Source organism: Gopherus flavomarginatus, chromosome 19 (assembly GCF_025201925.1).
Source record: "Gopherus flavomarginatus isolate rGopFla2 chromosome 19, rGopFla2.mat.asm, whole genome shotgun sequence".
Lineage (NCBI taxonomy): Eukaryota > Metazoa > Chordata > Testudines > Testudinidae > Gopherus > Gopherus flavomarginatus.
Window position 1 is genome coordinate 7,023,863 of NC_066635.1, and position 20,496 is coordinate 7,044,358.

The following is a 20,496-nucleotide window of genomic DNA, read 5'->3' on the forward strand; positions in this document are numbered from 1 at the left end:
CGGCTCTCGGCGGCCCTGTAATCAATAGGTCAGCAACTGGAAGGAAATCTTTGGAATTACCTCGGCATCAGGGCGATGCACCGAAGACATGGACTGGATAGTGCTGAGGTCATGCTCCAGGCTGGTGATGAGCTCTTTCTGATCAGCAACAGTAGAAACGGCTTCTGTGAACTGGATCTGCAGCTCAGCACAGCGTGCTGAAAAAGAACGCCCGTGAAACTGGCTGGTCAGTGTGGAGGGCCTTGACCTAACTCCCTTTTCATCTCACGCAGCCTCCACTTTGGTCTGATGCATGCAGCATCTGCTGCTCTAGAAGAAATATGTGAATTCAGCTGCCTAACATGATATCATGGGCCTCCTTAGGTACCAGTTTTCATCCTGGGGCCATACTTTACAACATCTCACACAGCTTTCGACTGATTGCTGCAGACAGAATCATCTGTTCCTCTGAGCTGACCATCCCTGTACGTTCATTTCATTGATCTGATTTCAGATTATCTACTCCCACGTGTTGCCTGATTGATTCTCTGTCATGGTTATTTCCGAATGGTACAGACAGTGCTGTAGCTGTCTGAATGGCTAGCACACTCCTCCACCTCTCTCATTTCAAAAAACATGCTGTGGGGAAAAAGGAAGGTTTTACATCATGAGACCCAGAACACTAAATGATGCACTAACAACCCTGTTGCGTTCCTGTTGTCTTGTCCTGTTAGAATCTAACAGGCGTCTGAGGGAGGAACCCACAATACAGATCCTTGGGGTGCCAGAGCAGTGTAAATGATTGATAACAGTGCTGCTGAACAGCTTTCTTCACAGCTGCCCGATGCTACAAGCCCAATCACAACCACATGCTGGGCACAATGAACTGGGGCAACGTGGCCTTGTTTTAGTCTTGCACAGTGGCCATCCAAGTTCAGTTATGAATGGCAAGGGCTATAAAAGCCATTTAGCCTAAGATCTGCGCAACATCCCATTTGCAAGAGCCAGGGCTTGTGCATTATATCTGGGGCTCTGGAACTCAATATCAGTGAAAAAATAACTTCCTGCATGTGCTCAGTACTGTCAGTATTGCTCAAGTAGCTTATTCCACTGGCAAAACACATGAAGGGCTTAATTTAGGCTGAGTAGAGAGGTTTCTGCACTATAATGCACGGATCTAGATTAGAACTTCTGCATCATTTTAGGAGAGTTTGGATGTGGTGGTCTGGTTCAGATCCATCCCTATTACACTTCTAAGATGAAAATGTTTTTGAGATTCCTGAGCGAAAGGAACAAAATCACCCACATGCAGTTCTGAAAACGAGGCTGTGAAAATGGCAGAGTGGGGCTTCACGTTTTTGATCGCTCAGTGTTTCCAGATCAAATGCACCCAGTTCACAACTTAGTCAGGGATCTGAGAGTCAGCCTAGGTTCGTTCTTATTGACTGTAACCAGTTAAAGGAGCTGCAGGTTCAATGGTTGCCCGGTGTCAGGCCTGGAAAACAACACTGTCTACGGAGGGGTTCCACAGCTGTCACTGATTGGAACTTGCCAACCAATTCTGCTGATGCACAAGAAGCTTCCCCATTTCTGAGCTGGGCTGCCTCTGCAGAGCTGCCAGGAATAAGCAGCAGCAAAAACTTATTTTTGTCCCTATTGTTGATCAAGCAGATCTGCCTGATTTACTTACTGGCTTTGTGGGAGTTAATAGCAGAGTCAATAGGTAAGCATGTGTCAATTTTAAAATAACTTTTCTGAATAAAATCACACCTTAAAACATGACAAGGGTTTTTCTGTGCAAGAAAATCTCTAGATGACTAAAACTAGGAACTTAGAATGAAAGTCCCCATTCATCACTAATGTCACAACTATACACATCTCTATACACACACAATATCATTAAACCAATGTGTCTTGAACTTACTAAGAGAGAATTAGGTCCCGCTATACTACAAATGAATTTCTCTTTTGATATGATCATGTACCTACTAGTTACAGACTCCACCTGTATCTGTTGGTATTAGGAAAAATCCAGCTCTCCATCTGTTTAAGCTTAATAAAAAATAATATAGGTATAAAATCATAGAAGATTAGGGTTGGAAGAGTCCTCAGGAGGTCATCTAGTCCAACCCCTTGCTCAAAGCAGGACCAACACCAACTAAATCATCCCAGCCAGGGCTTTGTCAAGCCAGGCCTTAAAAACCTCTAAGGATGGAGATTCCACCACCTCTCTAGGTAACTCATTCCAGTGCTTTACCACCCTCCTAGTGAAATAGTTTTTCCTAATATCCAACCTAGACCTTCCCCACTGCAACTTGAGACCATTGCTCCTCGTTCTGTCATCTGCCACCACTGAGGACAGCCGAGCTCTATCCTCTTTGGAACCCCCCTTCAGGTAGTTGAAGGCTACTATCAAATCCCCCTTCACTCTTCTCTTCTGCAGACTAAACAAGCCCAGTTTTCTCAGCCTCTCCTCATCAGTCATGTGCCCCAGCCCCCATATCATTTTCGTTGCCCTTTGCTGGACTCTCCAATTTGTCCACATCCTTTCTGTAGTGGGGAGGCCCAAAACTGGATGCAATACTCCAGATGTAGCCTCACTAGTGCTGAATAGAGGGGAATAATCACTTTCCTCGATCTGCTGGCAATGCTCCTAATAATGCAGCATAATATGCTGTTAGCCCTTCTTGGTGACAAGGGCAAACTGCTGACTCATATCCAGCTTCTCATCCACTATAATCCCCAGGTCTTTTTCTGCAGAACTGCTGCTTAGTCAGTCAGTCCCCAGCCTGTAGTAGTGAATGGGGTTCTTCTGTCCTATGTACAGGACTCTACACGTGTTCTTTATGAACCTCATCAGATTTCTTTTGGCCCAATCCTCCAATTTATCTAGGTCAGTCTGGACCCTATCCCTACCCTCCAGCACATCTACCTCTCCCCCCAGCTTAGTGTCATCCGCGAACTTGCTGAGGGTGCAGTCCATCCCATCATCCAGATCATTAATGAAGAAGTTGAACAAAACCGTCTCCAAGACTGAGCCCCTGGGGCACTCCGCTTGATACCGACTGCCAACTAGATAGTGAGCCGTTGATCACTACCCATTAAGCCTGACAATCTAGCCAGCTTTCTATCAACCTTATAGTCTATTCATCCAATCCATACTTTTTTAAACTTGCTGGCAAGAATACTGTGGGAGACCATATCAAAAGCTTTGCTAAAGTATATAGATTTGAATCCTGCAGTTTTCATATAGGCAAAACTTTCATTAGCCTCCGTGAAGACTATAGGATCAACCCCACAGGATATGAATTTTCAGGTGGGTGAAAGTTTAGTTAACAGTTGGTGGAGTCCCTCACTGATGATGCACCTAGTAATTAGTTTCTCATCTCTTTTTTCCTTCTTTTTAAAAAAAACTAACTATTAACAAACTAAAACTTAAATGTCATTAATTAATTCTAATTATTCCTAATTATTTTTCCTAGGTTCTCATTGACACCACTACAGAGCACCGTCTCAGGCCGAGGACAGTTGAGAAGGAACTGAGGGCATCAGGTCTTGTACCCATTAGATGAGGCACCAATGGTGCTGTGAGATGCTCACTGCGTGCGTGACCCAGACAGATACTGCTACCAAAAATCTCTGATCAATGGCATCAGGACACACCAACAGCTGAAGTGGAGCCCCCACAGGGGGCACGCATCTCGAAGAATCTCAGTAACTGCACAGGGTGAGTAACTATCTGTTGCCTGAATTCCAAACAGCTGGGAGGCAAAATGCTCATTTATCAGAAGCTGGATAGTAAGAGATGCTCAGATTCCATGTGAAGAAGCTGTGCGTGGAAAGCCAGGGCAGACTCTTACAGGTCCTTAAACACCTTTTAGCCCATGTCCAGACTAACCCGCTGTATCGGCGAGTTAAAATCGATTGCTCGGGGATCGATATATCGCGTCTAGTCTGGACGCGATGTATCGATCCCCGAGCGCGCTTACATCGATTCTGGAACTCCATCAACCCGAACGGAGTTCCGGAATCGACACGGAGAGCCGCGGATATCGATCCCGCGCCGTCTGGATGGGTGAGTAACTCGATCTTAGAAATTCGACTTCAGCTACGTTATTCACGTAGCTGAAGTTGCATATCTAAGATCGATTTTCCTCCCCTAGTCTGGACGTGGCCTTAGAAGTCATCCTGGTGTCGTTTTGAGTCATGCAAAGCATTTACAGCAAAAGCCCAAATCACATGCAAACCTCTGCTGCTTTGGAGCATTACTACAAACCTGAAAGCCTGGCTATGGTTTGTGACCCTCTAGCCTGAGTCTGGGCTGATGCAGATTCCCTTTTGACATAAAACCAGGTGAAATCTGGCAGGTTTGACTGTGTCTTGCAGTGAGATTCTGAGCTTGTTAGAATCTGCAACTTCTGAAAGTTCAAACTTGCTAGTGCCACACTATTCCCACAAAGCCCTGTGATCCAAAACCACAGAATTTCCTGTACTCCTACTGTTTACCAATCATCATGGCCTGGGTTGTTTTTTTTAAACCTGCAATTCAAAGATAATTTATCACCATAGACAAGAGGGCAAAAGATTGGGAATCAGGAGACCTGGCTCCTAGCCTCAGATCTGAAACTAACTCACTTCCTGGGCTTGCGAGTCCTTTTCCTTTTCTGTGTGGCTGCATTCCCCATTTGTGAAATGCCAACAGTGCTTTCCCTACCTTCCAGAGGTATTGTGAGGAGGGATGGTTTGTGAATCAGAGAGATCATTTAACACTAGGTGCTATATTAGTGCCAACTCTTATTATTGACCGTCTCAAACACTACTTACACAGCAGGTAGCCGCATAAGGTCAGAACATGTTTACAGGGGAAAAGAGATACATATGGCAGGCACAATCCAGTTATTTATTTTTGCTGCATATATGTTCAAAATCCATTATACAACACTTCACAGTTTTGGGGCAGAAGGACTGGGGCTGAGAATTCTTATCTATAAAGATACAGTAGGGATAGCTCAGTGGTTTGAGCATTGGCCTGCTAAACCCAGGCTTGTGAGTTCAATCCTTGAGAGGGACACCTGGGGATCTGTGGCAAAAATCAGTACTTGGTCCTGGTAGTGAAGGCAGGAGGCTGGACTCAATGGCCTTTCAGGAATAGTATCTGTACAGTTGTAACAGAACTATAGTATCCTTAGAGGGTGCTGTCTCTTAAGTAATGTGAGAGGGTTACTTTATGTTCTTCAAATGTTTGTACTTGGGAGAACCTGTGAATTCACTATATTCAAAGGAATATTTCCAGATACAAAATATTTGGAAATAACAAAGCCTCTTTCAAAAAAAAATAAATAAAAAATTAGGGGCCAATTCTGCAGTATGCTCAGCATCATTTAATGTCCACTGGCCCCAATCCTGTACCCACAGATGTCAGTGGCAAAGCAGCCATTAACCCCAGCAGGACCAGGCCTGGCCCCATTGGTATGAGTGCAGGCAGAAAGCACTATGCACCTTGCAAGATTGGCATGTAGAGGATGGCACGTCCAGGGAAATGTTTCCTTTAATCTTAATCCTGTGCACAGAGGAAATGTAGCACTCATAAAGCAACCGATTATAGCACTGGCTAGAGAGGCTGGTAGAGGGAGGAGCAGCACAGAGATCTGGAAGTTTGCTAGAGGTTTCACTGGGTACTGTATGCTTGCAGCCTCTTAGGGAATAGTGTCAGAAAAGGACTACAAAGTTTTGCTAAGCCTGTCATGGAATGAAGGGAGATGGCCATGGAGGGCTCAGAGACAGGCCTCCTCAAATGGGGATGGGTCAGATAACTAGCTAAATATGTAGGTGCTAGTTGAACCTTGGATTTGCCAATTGTTAATTCATACTCAAGAACTAAATTAGTTTAATACATTTGAGGAATCTTTACTTGGACACATTCAGCAGCAGTATAAACGCATCAGAGTAAGAGGGATGAGAAATGAATCAACGTTATTTTGCACTTGTACAGCATCTTTTATCTGGGGATCTCAAAGCATTTTACCAAGGTGTGTCAGTATCATTATCGCAATTTTACGGATGGGAAAATGGAAGCACAACAGTGCCCAATGTAACACAGTGAAGCAGCAGCAGAACTGGAAACAGAAGCCAGAACTCCTAACTCTCACTTTCCAGTTCTGATCACAAGGCAACATTGCCTGCCCAAGTAGAAGAAATTAAAAACATTCTTTTGTTCATTTTCCAGTGGCTCAGTGGACACCTGTCAGTATATACAAATATATGCCTCAAAGTTTACATGCAAAGGAAACATTAATTTGGGGTCTTATTTTTTGGGGTAGTGGGACGTTTTGATGCACAAAAAGAGCCCTGAAAAGATTTTTTTCCCTCTGCTTTTTTCCAAACCTTAGAAACATCAAGAATATTGAATTTTTGACTTCCATGTTCTTAGGCAGACCAGAGGACTGGAATGGAAGCTCTCTCAATCCTTATCAGAACTTTCCTTCTAAATATTCTTCAGGTGCTTGAGTTAAATGGTTAGTTTGTTTTTTAATAGGAAAGTACCCACCCCACCCTCAACTGGCTGAATTTTAAATGGAGTAAAAAAGGGTTCTCTCAATTGCTCAGGTTTCACTCCTTGGTACTGGCCAAGTCATAATTCTACAGATTCTCAAGTCATCCACAGAGTGTCTTTCAGGAAAACAGAGTAGACACAGCTTAAGTTTCTAATGTAAAAGACAATGAAAATTAGAACAATCCACCCTTCCTCTTGATTTGCCTCTTTTCAGGCTTTGATTGTCATCACTAAAAAGAAAAAAGGAGCACAACCCTCCTTTTTGTTTCTATGCAGATCTTTAACTTCACCCAGTACATAAAATAACCTGCATTAGTGGATTAGAATGCCTACGACTTAAGCTTTCAGCTAGAACAAAAGAATATCAGTGTTTTATTTTCAGTATGTTGCCACATTTAACAGAACTCACTATAACCCTTCAGACTTTCATATGCATTGAACCATTTTAAGGTAAGTGAGCTTTCATTGCCTGTTCAACTTCCAGTGAACATACTGCAAGAGATAATGGCACAAATAAACTAAAATCCTGGGAAAACTAGAATTCTCAACTGTACTGTTCATTCTCAAACTTGGTGGCCTCTAGCATACTTGACAGGTACAACCAGGGCCGGTTCCAGGCACCAGCCCAGCAAGCAGCTGCTTGCGGCAGCACATCCAGGTCTTCGGCGGCAAGTCCCTCACTTCTTCTCGGAGCGAAGGAGCAGCCGCCGAATTGCCGCCAAAGACTGAAGTGGCAGCAGTAGAGCTACAGATCGTGACACTTTTTTTTTTTTTTTTTTTTGCTGCTTGGGGCGGCAAAAACCCTGGAGCCGGCCCTGGGTACAACTCAGTCTGAATTACTGGGGCTCTCAGTGCTTCCAGCACTTTGTCAAGGGTGGTGATGAACTGAAACAACCAGACAATCTTATGCACTCAACCAGCAACACCTCCTGAAACCGGTCACTCTCTATGTTAGTGCTGTCTGGAGCGAGAATGGTCCTTTTACCTGTCAACTCAGCCTGACAAGGATAAAATATTATGCAGTTGGAAATAGAATATTACTGAAAAATCTTGTATTTTCCTGGGAGTATCTGAAGAAGCAAGAGATAGAGAAATTTGGAGCTGTTATTGTTTATGAGAAGCTAGCTTGGGACGGAGGCATATCATCAGATTCTAGACCGACCGGGTGAGGCTGAAAGTCTGTATCTTTGATTTCCAGATCCACCAGCCTTACACTCCATTTGCACTATTACAATGGCTGTTAGGGGTTAGGGAAAATTCTGGCTCAAAGCCTTCAACTTTCTTCTGACTTGTTGATTGTGCCGTACTTACTTTAAAAAAAGATATACAAATTTACATGATGGCTTTGAAATAAAAACTAACAAGAGACTGGCTGAAACGAATTCTGCAGATTTCAAGGATCCTGACCGTTGGTGTGTATGAAATCCTAATAAGAATTTTGCTGGCTGTGCTCATCTCTAAAGGTAACATTTGAGCCTCTGTCTAAATCTAGTAATTTCAACAAAACAATTTTGAATGTATCACTGCAAGATTTTACTAGAAGAGCTAGAAATCACATTAAAGTTCTCAAAGACAGACATCTTGCATAACTGCAACAGAAGGATCTTGCCATATGCTTCTTTTCTCATTTGATTTAAGCTATTCTGCTGTGTAAATAATATGAAAACTGAGGAGCAAGAAGGACCCCTACCTAAACTGTTCACAATACTGGCAGCATTCATGAGATAAGCCAGTGGGTACCATTGCCAAGACAAATCCTGTTTGCTTATCTTTTCTAATTCCAACAGCACAGTGTTAGAATTCTACGCCATCAGGGAGGTGGGGAGGTAATTTAATTTGTCTGACTTTCTGTCATGGGTGGCACTGGGATTCCTCTAAATAGTACACCAGCCAGGGGCTGGGGTTTGACATTTGAATAATGCTGGAGTTCTGATCCACTGCAGTAAAGACAAAACCATCTTTAACATCCTTTGTTGACTGAGAAGGCTGACAGGAATATCAACCTGGCAAAGAGGCATATGGGCGCTCAGCATTGTGTATCCTGAAACAGGCGTTTCTATACAAGTTGGCACAAGCCCAGCAAGATTCCCAGGCTGCTGAGTAATGCATGCCCATGCATGAGATTAGAATTGAGCCCTAAACCCTTGCAAGATAGCTAGTTTAAGGTGATCTCAGTTGTAGTTGAGATAGATTGCCACTATTGATTCTAACTGGCTATAAAAACGCTATCCTCCATGTATGTCTTTCGTTCTATTAAACCTGAATCTTGTCACCTGGATTTTAGCAAAACCACCACTGTCACAGAAATAAGGGCTAAATTGGGGCTCCCATCTGGTAAATGAAATTTTCTATTGGGTAATTGGGTTGATGTTTACAAGAGTCCCTGGAGGTCATGAAGCAATTTAAATGACACACTTCAGTCAGATGAAAACTGGCAGGCATGTCAAATGTCAATCTGCTTCCCTAGCATGCAGTCCCCTCTGACTTGAAAAGAACTAGTGGGGGAATGCTGAGGCGTGGTGAGCATGTTTCAGGTGGTGGAGGAGATGGCCTAGGTGGAGAATTGGGTCACAGATGTTAGTGATAGAAAACCCTTCTTACATAATCAAACAGCTTGCATGAGGATAAAAGGTTAGAAGCCATTACTGTTAGGAGCTTAGTGAAAACACAAAGGCTGAGGGAAAAGCCTTCATGACACACACACACACACACACACACTTGAAAATTGGAATCCAGCATTTCAAAAAGAAAACTAACTAAGGGACAAGTGGCCATGTACAAATATGCCTCCCAGAAATTGAGGGCACAAAGAATCTTCCTGATTTAGGAAAGGAAAGGTGTCAAATCATAATGAATGAAAGCCTCAGACACCTTGATTTCTTTGGTATGAGATCTTAGAAATATTTCTCGACTTATGGACTGATCCAACTCCTATTGACAACAATGGGAGTTGGGGCAAGTCTCTTGTAAGGACTGATCATTTAGGAAGACAACACTTATGACAGGGATTATTGAAAAGGATCATGTAATGCCCAGAAGGGCTGACCTGGCAGAGTGGAGTGAATAAAGGCATCTCCTGACCAGAGAGTACTGAAAAGGAAAAGGCTAGCACTGAGTAATCTTTAGTGATTCATCCACACTACTGTCTGATGGACAGCATCATAGGTGAAGGCATCTGCAGGCCCGTGGGTCTTAAAAGGGTTTTGCTGCCCACTTGAAAAGATTAGGGCTGACCACACTGACATCCAAAGGAAGAGAACAAACACGGTACAAAAAGGTTGATTGTAATGGGTTTAGACCAGTGGTTCCCAAACTTTAACCACCCATGAACCCCTTTCATTAAAATGTCAAGTCTTGCGAACCCCCCTCCTAAAAATGAGTATTTCCAGGTTTTTTTCTCCCTTACCTGAGTATAAATTATAAAATGCAGTGATCTTAGAAATATAAAATGTTTTTATGACATGCTTATTATACATTATTTATGATTATTATTTATCATTACAATATTTTTATTATATTATGAAAACTCTTCCAAGATCTCACTTTCGTAGCTTGTATCACTTTAAATAAGCCTGTTGTAAGACAAGGCTTCTATGTTTCATCAGGGAGTATCAGATGTGAAATAGCATGAAGGTATTTAAGAAGTCAACTCAAAGAGTTCCTCCTACACAAGCATTCAGGTCTTGAGCAGTCCAGGCAAACAACACGTTACAACAAAGCTTAAACTTGTTCTTCATAATAATTTTAAAAACAATACTAGCTGCCTATTTAATTTAAAAAACAGCAAAAAATATCCACCTCCTTTTCCATTTCATATAAGGAACCTTGAAGTTTAAATCGCCTCAGTGTGATAGAGATGCTTGCTTTGATCTGCTTCGCTCTTGGAAGTCCAGGGGCTCCAGGCTGCTGGCCCCATGCTGCCTGGGGTCCCCAGGGACAGCTCTGTCCGCCATTAGGGATTTTTTTCCCGAGAACCCCCTGTAACATTTCGTGAACCCCCAAGGGTTCATGAACCCCAGTTTGGGAACCACTGGTTTAGACCAATCATGAATGTTCTGGCTAAGTTTGATAGCAACTTGCACTGAATTATTTGCCCATCCCCTTTTCATTTGTGAGAGTATCATCAGTTTTAGAATTGAACAGTTTTAAACTGAAGGTTAAAATTCTTGTCTTTAATATCAAGAAAAAAAACAAAACTGACAGCCTGAGCCTTGGATGGCACTCAACCATGACAGTTAAGAGTCCAGCAGATGTACACACATGAGAAGCATGTTCATAATAAAGAAGCCCTGACAGTTCTCAGAGTGATAAGAACTTCAAGTCATGGAAATAATTCTAGTGATTGGACTCTCTTGACAAATCATGTGCAGCATCTGTTTTCACAGATGGAGGAAACTGAGATGCAACAGCAATTTAGTTTGAGACTATATGGCCTGACAAATGAGAGGCAAGCTTTATGATTCCACTAGTTGATAGCTTGTTTTCTAAATGTCCTGGACACCCTAGATTTAGATAACTCCACAGAAAACAAGAACAGCAGTGATTTGGCAAGCTAGAAGAGACTTAAAAAAACAACAAAAAAACTATATCCTCTTAGAAGTGAACAGACAGAACGGAAGTGTATTGAAACACAGATAGATTGGAGGTTCTAAGATTACTTTATTGACTGGAAGGAAGATGTTTTTACAGCTATTACAATTTGCTATGTCACTCGTTGATAGGTCAGAACTATCCCAATTTGAAGGATGGAGAAACTGAGACAGGGAGTCTGTGATTTACCCAAGATCAAAGCTAATCTCTGACAGGGCCAGGGATGGAACCCTGGCACTGAAGCAGCATGTCAGGACACCTTCTAGTACCTCAACTTTCTTAACTTATTGATCTTTTCTTTTTTCTCTCCCCCTAGTTTGGACTGATTTGTTGTGAATAGTTATTTAGAAGAAGTGAAGTTGAAATGTGTATTTTTCTACATAGGGAAGTAAATTCTAATCTCTTTTGGAATATCTGTTCCAAGAGCTGCCTTTGAAACCCAGTGAGATTAATCTTCTGCTGCAACGGTAGAGCCCAGAAAGAAAATCTCATTTACATATTGCTCTTTTTGCGGAGGCAAGATATTGATGTCTTACCTCCCTAATCAACACCTTAGATACTTTGGTGAAGGGCACTTGGCCCAATAGATGTCCCCCATCTGAAATTCACTGCTGGGCTCCCCAAGGATTAGGAGTCAAATTGGCATATCAGTTAGAGCTAGTTTCAGGCTCTTTGTTGAGTTGGGGTACAGCAATCCATTTTGAGGAGGTCTGGAAAGTTCTCTCAGCATTCAGCCAATGGAAGAAAGAAAGGGAGAGATGACACCCTCATCCCCCAGAGCCCTGCTCCTCTTCTAAAAGATACAGAGATCATGGATGCACCTACATCTGAGAGGTAACTGCAGGAAGTTAAGTGTTTGGGTCAGCAGTCTTAGAGCATGACTGGGGTGCTGATAATGCTGTAGTCTCCTTTTTCTGCCTTGCATCAGCTCCAGTGAGATCAGTCTTTTGTGTCTATCAAAGCACCCGTTAGTACCTGCCTCATTGAAGTTTAAATTATTCCATTAGTAAAGGACATTCCTGTTGAAGAGTTTGTAGAGGTTAGAATCCAAAACAACTTGTATCCTCCAATAGAAGATGATATAGGAGAAGCATCATCATCACTCCTGCCAAAATGGTCTCATCAGAGTTTAGAAACATTTGACTTTGAAAAAATAATCAATTATTTGAGGAGGGGCCAAATATTATCACTCTGCTTTCCACAGAGTTGGTGAAATGAAGGCTGGTATCTTCCTTAAAGTACTTAGCCATGCCTCACAGCCTTCATTAACAAATACAGCAACTCTACACAAATGACTGTTCAAGGTGTCAGACAAACTGAACTTTGTCTTGAGCAGTGAAAAGTTCGAACATCCAAACTCCTCTTCTTTAGTAGTGTCTGAAGGAGGCATGGCCAGTCAGCTTTTAGATCACCACCCTAGGTGACAAAGATGCCCAGGAGATAGAGCTATCCCAGAAGTCACATTCATCAGTCACTTTACAGATGAGTAACAATCAAGCTGTGTTTATTTATTACATCTGTACCTGGCACAAGACCATTCCTAGAGTATCTCATCTTCTTCAGGAGTTTAAAAAGGGGGCAAAAAAAGATAGCAGCTGAGGATTAGAAAGTTGTGAACAGCATTCTCTAAAAGCTTTCTGTAATGCTCAGGCACATCTGCCCAATCTGTAGCCACAGTTGTGCCCATTAGAAAAGTCTCCTGACTGAAGTGCGCTGGTGTCTCTGCAGACAGTCAGAATATAGCATAAAAAACTTTCCAAAGGGTTCTGGTTCAGTGCACAGGTGCACCCCAAAAGGGAAAACTGATTAGGGCAACACTCACAGAACTCTGGAATCAGCTAGCATTTGACACATTTCATGCCTTTCCCACTGGAACCCATAAAAATTGTGTGTGTGTTGGGGGGGCGGGGGAAGGGAGAAAGGAGCCCAGAGACAGACAATGGTAACATCTGCTGACATATTTATGTACCAAGGAAAGACCTCTCATCTTCAAACCAGGAACGTATGATTTTTCTGCCCCAGATGAGTAAGCAAATTCATTCTAGTCTAAGGCCTGGTCTACACTGGAGAGGTGTGGCGGGGAGAGGATCGATCTAAGAGACGCAACTTCAGCTACGAGGATAGCGTAGCTGAAGTCAACGCATCTTAGATCAACTTGCCCCCCGTCCTCACGGCGCAGGATCGATGGCCGCGGCTCCCCCGTCTACTCCACTTCCGCCTCCCGCCCTGGTGGAGTTCTGGAGTCGACGGCAGAGCGTTTTTCCCTTAGCAGTACCTGTAGGGGAGCGCCCCCTTGGTTCCTTCTTGCCAGACAACTCCGACAGAGGGGAAGGAGGGTGGGATGTGGAATCGACATGAGCAACACATCTCGAAGAACACCAGTTACGGAAAAGGTAACTGTCTTTTATTCTTCGAGTGATTGCTCATGTGTATTCCACAATAGGTGATTCCAAGCGATATCTGTTGGAGGTGGGAAGGAGTTCACAACCTTTTGGGATGGAGAACGGCCCTGCCAAACCCGGCATCCTCCCTCGTCCGAGAGACAATCCCACAATGTGAGGTGAACGTGTGAACTGAAGACCATGTGGCAGCCCTACAAACGTCCTCAATGGGGACATGGGCCAAAAAGGCAGGTGATGAGGCCTACGCATGTGTCGATTGTGCCTTCACAATTGGTGGCGGAGGGATTTCCGCCAGGTCATAACAGGTACGGATGCACGAGGTGATCCGGTTGGAGAGCCACTGACTGGAGATCGGTCGACCCTCCATGCGTTTGGCCGGAGCCTGTCTCATGTCCAGAGTGTGGAGGTGGCGCTCCTCATTGGTCGCGTGGGGCTTGGGGCAGAGGACCGGCAGAAAAATGTCCTGATCCATGTGATAGGCAGAGACCACCTTCGGGAGGAATGAAGGGTGTGGGGGAGCTGGACTTTATCTTTCTGAAACACCATGTAAGGGGGGCTCAGCAGTCAGGGCCCTGAGTTCTGAGACCCGCTTAGGCAACATGATCGCAATGAGGAAGGCCACCTTCCACGAGAGGTGTGACCAGTAGCATGTGGCTAGCGGCTTAAATGGGGGCCCTGTGAGATGGGCCAACACCAGGTTAATGTCCCACTGCAGGACTGGGGGCCTAACATATGGGAAGAGACGATCAAACCCCTTAAGGAATCGGCCAGTCACAGCATGGGAGAATACTTTGTGGCCCTGCACCGGCGGATGGAAGGCCGATATGGCCGCCAGGTACACCTTGACTGACAAGGGCACCAGGCCCTGGGCTTTAAGGTGAAGGAGATAGTCCAGAATAAGCTGGATCGGGGCAGCCACCAGGGAAACGCCCCACTTGTCCACCCATCTGCAAAACCCAGACCACTTTGCCAGGTAGGGTCGGCGTGTGGAGGGCCACCTGCTTGCTAGGAAGACACGCTGAACCCCTACCGGGCAAGTCCTCTCCTCCCTACCTAAACATTGTGCAGCCACACCGTGAGGTGGAGTGCTGCTAGGTTAGGGTGAAGGCAGCGGCCTTGGTCCTAGGAGAGCAGGTCTGGGCGGGACGGCCACAGTGGGGCGACCGCCAGGCCCGTGGGAGTCCCATACCAGTGCTGCCTGGGCCATGCCAGGGCAATCAAAAGGACCCGGGCCTTGACCGTCTAACTTTTCCAGGACCTTGCTGATCATCAAGAACGGGGGAAAGGTATAGAGAAATTGGCTTGACCTGGACAGGAGGAAGGCATCAGAGATAGCGCCCCATCCCAGCCCCCCCTCGGAGCAGAATTGGGGAGAGCGACAGTTCTGCTGAGTCATGAACAGGTCCACCTGGGGAGTTCCTCACACTTGGAAAAGTCCGTGCGCCACCTCTGGGTGGAGAGACCACTCATGCTGAGAGGAGAAGTCCCTGCTCAAGCGATCTGCCCGCACGTCCTGGGTGCCCGGCAGATGGAAGGCCTGTAGGCAGATGATGTGGGCTATACAAAAGTCCAACAGCTTGAGAGCTTTGCAGCAGAGGATTGGGTCCTGCCTTGCCTGTTGATGGAGAATGTCAAAGCCATGTTCCAGGAGGACCCTGACCACCCGGTCCTCCAGGTGCGAGTGGAAGGCCATGCACGCCAGCCGTACCACCCTGAGCTCCTTGACATTTATGTGAAGGATCAGATCCTGAGCCGATCACAGACCTTGGGTCTGAATGTTCCCCACATGGGCCCCCATTGGACACCAGTTCCAGCGACGGGGCCCTGCCCTTGAACGGGACCCCTTGGAGCATGTTTCTTGGGGAGGACCACCACTGTAGGGAGGTGATCACTGGCTCGAGTACTGTGAGGACTTTGTCCATCCTGTCCCTGACCTGGGAGAACTCTGAGGCCAGCCAGAGCTGGGAGGGTCCTCATCCTGAGTCTGGTGTAATGGACCACACATGTGCATGCCGACATGTGACGCAAGAGCTGGAGGCACACTCTGGCTGTTGTCACTGGAAACCTTGTGACTGTGTCAATGAGCCCCTTCAGGGTCTCGAACCTGTCTGATGGGAGGGAGGACGAGGCATCCAGGACCGCCCCGATAAACTCTATGCATTGTACTGGGATTAACGTGGACTTGATATTGTTTACCAACAGGCCTAAAGTGGTGCACGTGAACAGAAGGAGCGCCACGTGATCCCACACCTGCGACCGGGAGCTGCCCTTGACCAGTCATCCAGATAGGGGAAGATCTGGACCCCTCCAGCGCCCGAGGTAGGCTGCCACCACTGACATACACTTCATGAATACCTGGGGACAGTGAACAGGCCAAATGGAAGGACCGTAAATTGGTAGTGTTCCTGCCCCACCGTGAAACAGAGGAAGCATCTATGCCCCTCAAATATATGAATGTGGAAGTATGCGTACTGCAGATCCAGGGAGGGGATGATGGAGGCCACAAAGACCATGTGGAACTTGAGCTTCACCATGTACTGGTTCAGGCCTTGCAGGTCCAAGATGGGCCTGAGCCCCCCTTTGGCTTTCGGGATAAGGAAATAGCGAGATTAGTACCCCTTGCCTTTGAACTCCACCATACTGCTTCCACCATTCCTAGGCCCAAGAGCCGCCTCACTTCCTGCTCGAGCAGAGCCTCATGCGAGGAGTCCCCCAGGAGGGATGGGTGGGGGGTGGTTGGGCGGGGAGGAAGTAAACTGGAGGGTGTAGCCCCGTGAGATGGTGTCGAGGACCCATCAGTCCGAGGTGAGCCGCGACCACTCCTGGAGGAAAGCACACAACCGATTGGAGAAGGTAAGCTTTATTGAGGGTGGATCTCCGATGAGAACTGGCAGGGTGCCCCTGGGCGTCCCATCAAAACTGCCTTTTCCCCACTTGTTTGCCCTCGGAGGATCCAGGCTGGGGGGCAGGCCGAGACAGCCTCTCTGGGCGCCTCTTATAGTCCCGTGACTTCTTATAAGCGGTCTCGTATTTTGGGTAGGTGGGTGGTTTGAGCGGGAGTCTGCCATGGTGGTCCTTCTGAGGCTTCTGCCACCGGGGGCTGCGATGGGGGCCACGGTGCCCACAGGTACCATTGGGCTGGCCATCGTGCCTGGTGCCACTGCACCTGCTGTGGCACCAGTGGAACCGCATGTTTGGCCTGACTCATTGATGGGACGACTACAAAGGGAGGCCAGGCTGACATATGACCTGCCGCTGCCCCTGGACTGGGAGGAGTGGTGGCACCGGGAGCAATGCCAACCACAGGACCATGATCCTGATGTGGAGGACCAGTACTATTGGTAACAGGTGCTCCGCAATCGGCTCTGGCGGGCGGACCCATGATGGCGAGATGACGGTGATCAATGCCCGGGGCTGCAGCGCTGTGGCGGGGTCCTGAAGCGAGATGACGAACAGAAACAACATCGACATTCGTGCCGTGACCAGCTGCGATAGCCCCTCCGAGATGAGGACCTTTGGCGTCATCTGCCCCGGTCCCATTGGTGTTTGCTCCTCAAGGTGGAGCGGTACTGAGAGTCTCAGTCAGATAGAACCCAACTAGACAGTCTGGTGGGCGTCGAGGGCGATTCATGTGGACTTTGCCCTGAATGGTCACTGGGTGGCGAACAGTGTCGGGAATGTTCCCTCGACCTAGACTGGTCCTGATCTGGGGGTGAATGTGGAGATCCCAGCAGCAGCTTGTCTCTGTACCGCGGGGCCAATATTGGTGGTGCTCCTGATACCGGCGTGGATATAACATTCTGGCCTGCCTGCAGGGCCTCCGGTGTGAAGGGCATCCAGACATCCGGGGAGGCCTGCTCCAAATGGGCCAGGCTACTCAGCTCGACTTGAGTTGGAGGCCTGGAAGCCGGTGGGGATCGAGGACTGCTCAATATGGGTCTAGCCTCTGTTCCGGGTTTACTCCGGTGCCGTGGTGAAGGCCTCTTCCTGGCCTTCTTGGCACGCCTCGTGGACAGGGAGTGGTGCCTACTAGTCGATGGTGCCGAAGGGTTGCCATGCACCGACACCGCGGTGCCAATTCAGAGTAGCGCGCTGGAGCCAGAGTCAGTGCCAACTCCATCAGAATAGCCTGGAGCCTAATGTCCCTTTCTCTCTTGGTCCGAGTCTTAAACAACTTGCAAATCTTGCAGTGATCGCTGAGATGGGTTTTCCCCAAACAGCGTAAACAGTCTGCGGATCACTCACTGGAGTAGATCGCCTACAAGTGTTGAACAACTTAAAACCTGGGGCACAGGGCATGACCTGGCCTGGGCGCTCTAGCTAAACTGAACTAACTAACTAACTACAGGTACCATAAACTGAACGAACAAGCAGTTTTGGGGACAAGCTACAGCAAAGCTGGAGCAGAGCAGTTCCGAAGCACCTTCACTGGTGGCAAGAAAGAACTGAGGGTGAGGGGAGCGCGCAGCTCCCCTTATACTGTACCATGGAGGCACCACTCCAGGGGTCGCTAGGGCACTCCCCTACAGGTACTGCTAGGGGAAAAACTTCCGGCACTGGTGCACGTGGCGAGCACACATACCTATTGTGGAATACACATGAGCAATCACTTGAAGGAGAATTCTGACTTTTTTTTTTAAATGACAACTGCTGTAACTATGGAATTTGGAGCCCTAAAAAGGATGGGTGGTTTAGGGGCTTCCCCCCTAAAACCAGGAATTTAGTGTTATTCAATGGAATTCACTCTGTAAGGCAAGAAATTCTCTCATGATGGAGGATTTTTAAAGGATCATACATGGTTAACTAATGAGTTCAAGAAAACCATCATAATTTCCTTGTAGCATCAGTCCTTCCAGCTTGTAGCAATAAAGAAATAACTGTTTAATACAGTAAAATAATGTTATAATGTGAACAGTTTGTTCATCACCTTTATTACAACAAAAAGAAATAATAGAGAATAAAGAAAATGTTAGATACTAGAAAGAAACTTTCTCCTGATAAAAACAGTAAAGGCGTGTCTGCTTGACTCTATTTGAATTTCCATTGTAAAATCTCAGGGCATCATCAAAACATGTGACCCTAGAAGGACCCATATAAAATGAAAACAATCATGGCATATAAGAATGCTGTAGTAACAAGCACTAAGGGCCTGTTGGCATTTATACCACACACCTCCCTTTTGGAGACAGATGTCTCAGCTTTCCCATAACGCTTCAGATTAAGATCCGGGATGCACATAGGATGCATATTTCTTTCTTGTAACTCCATGAAATAGCAGGTTGCAGATCTCTCAGCTCTCTGAGACTTGCTCCTAACTCATGCAGAACCCCACTGTTTTAGGTGTTTTTCTTCATCTGCAAAGAGTTCAGGAGGACTTGGGCCAAGGAGCATAACTTGATTTTACAGCAGGCAAATGCTTCCATGCTACACTGAAAAGGAAACCCCCTACTCCTCAGTGTAGGTTTAGATGCAGTTGTCTGTTTTTGAAAATGGTACACTTCTCTTGCATAATTACATGTACATTTCCAGTATATTTGACGGTAACATAACCTAGTACACCTGAAAGCATGCACAGTTATAAATATATACAGAAGATTAACTATCAGACTGAGATTGCTTTTAAAGTGTAGGTACTTTAACATTAAAATGACTGAGGTAACGTTACACAAGACAACCCTATTATACTCCTAGAAATCAACAGTTTGATCAGTCATTACATATTATTAAAATTTCTATTTTAAAACTATAATTTTTACATCTTACTGAGTGAACTGTCACAGACGTCATATGTAAAGAAATGCAGTTACAGAAGAATGAAAGTTAAATAAAATGTACTGAACATTGTTAATACTGTATTTAGATAAATGATTGCTCCTGAGATACTAAATATAAGCAAAGCTAGAGATGGCAAAGATACAGAATGAACAAGCTCTTCACTTTGAACATAAATAGCTATTTTGCTAATGTAATTTACTGTACTATAAACCAATAGGATGAATTTCTGGAACAGCTTGAAGGAATAGAAAAAGCTGGTTAATATCTATACAACTTCATGCCACCAAATATTGCTGAACAATGTGGGATTGTACAGTGCAAAATCTACAGTCTTAGCTCTTTAAAATTCCTCCTGTCCTGCAGTGTGAACTCCATTGAATAATCAATAGTTCCTGAAAAAAGAGATATATACTCTCTTACTGCAGGACAGGAAAAATGTTAGAGACAGGCCTATACACGGATACTGAGGAGACATCATATGGTTAGGTCCCAGTCCTGCAATAATTTCAGTGACCTCAAAGTCACAATTTAAAGAATAGATCACAACAGGAACGGTAAAAGGGTGTGAAACAAATATGCATTACAACTGAATTTGAAGACATTTCAAGCTACAGATTTCTACTGTTTTTTCAAAAAGAACTTCATTGTTGAATCTAAATAACTGTACTTTAATACCAAAATTTCTATTCCACACTTGTAGCAAGCCCTCAATATATTTACAGGAAAAAAGAGCCTGCTAACATTTTAAGGCACCACAACAGCAAGCAATTTTCTTTATGAATATCTGAAAAAAATGCAGTCAAAATACAAGCCAAATATTGGCCAAAGTTCTGCCACATCTACATTTTTGAATGGTAAGCACTTCTGATCATAAGTCACTGATAATCTCAACAATCGATGATTTTACAAAAAAAAAATCGAACATGCTATTTTGGTCCTCATCTCTCTCCTCAACTTCAGAATGTAACCATTCTTTGCTGCCTAAGTATCCAATCCTACTCACACGGAAAAGGCAATCTTTACACTGAATTTACTTGGAGAGAGACTAGATTCTAAGGTTAGCCACTTAAAGTACTTAAGATACTGAAAACAGATTCTTCAGTGAAATCAAGATACAAAGCTAGAAAGTCAATTACCAACAAAAAAACAAACCCCTACTGATTAGCAAAATGATCAAAACCACCAATGTAAATGTTT

The 20,496-nt window shown here is 45.2% G+C and overlaps 1 protein-coding gene across 1 annotated transcript in view; it reads right to left on the bottom strand.

Moving 5' to 3' along the window:
- Nucleotides 1–20,496, bottom strand: part of CUX1 (cut like homeobox 1) — a 401,218-nt gene that overhangs the window by 36,874 nt on the left and 343,848 nt on the right. The window contains exon 15 of the mRNA XM_050929095.1: nucleotides 61–197. Coding sequence (XP_050785052.1) covers nucleotides 61–197 — 137 coding nt within the window. The remainder of the gene's footprint in view (nucleotides 1–60; nucleotides 198–20,496) is intronic.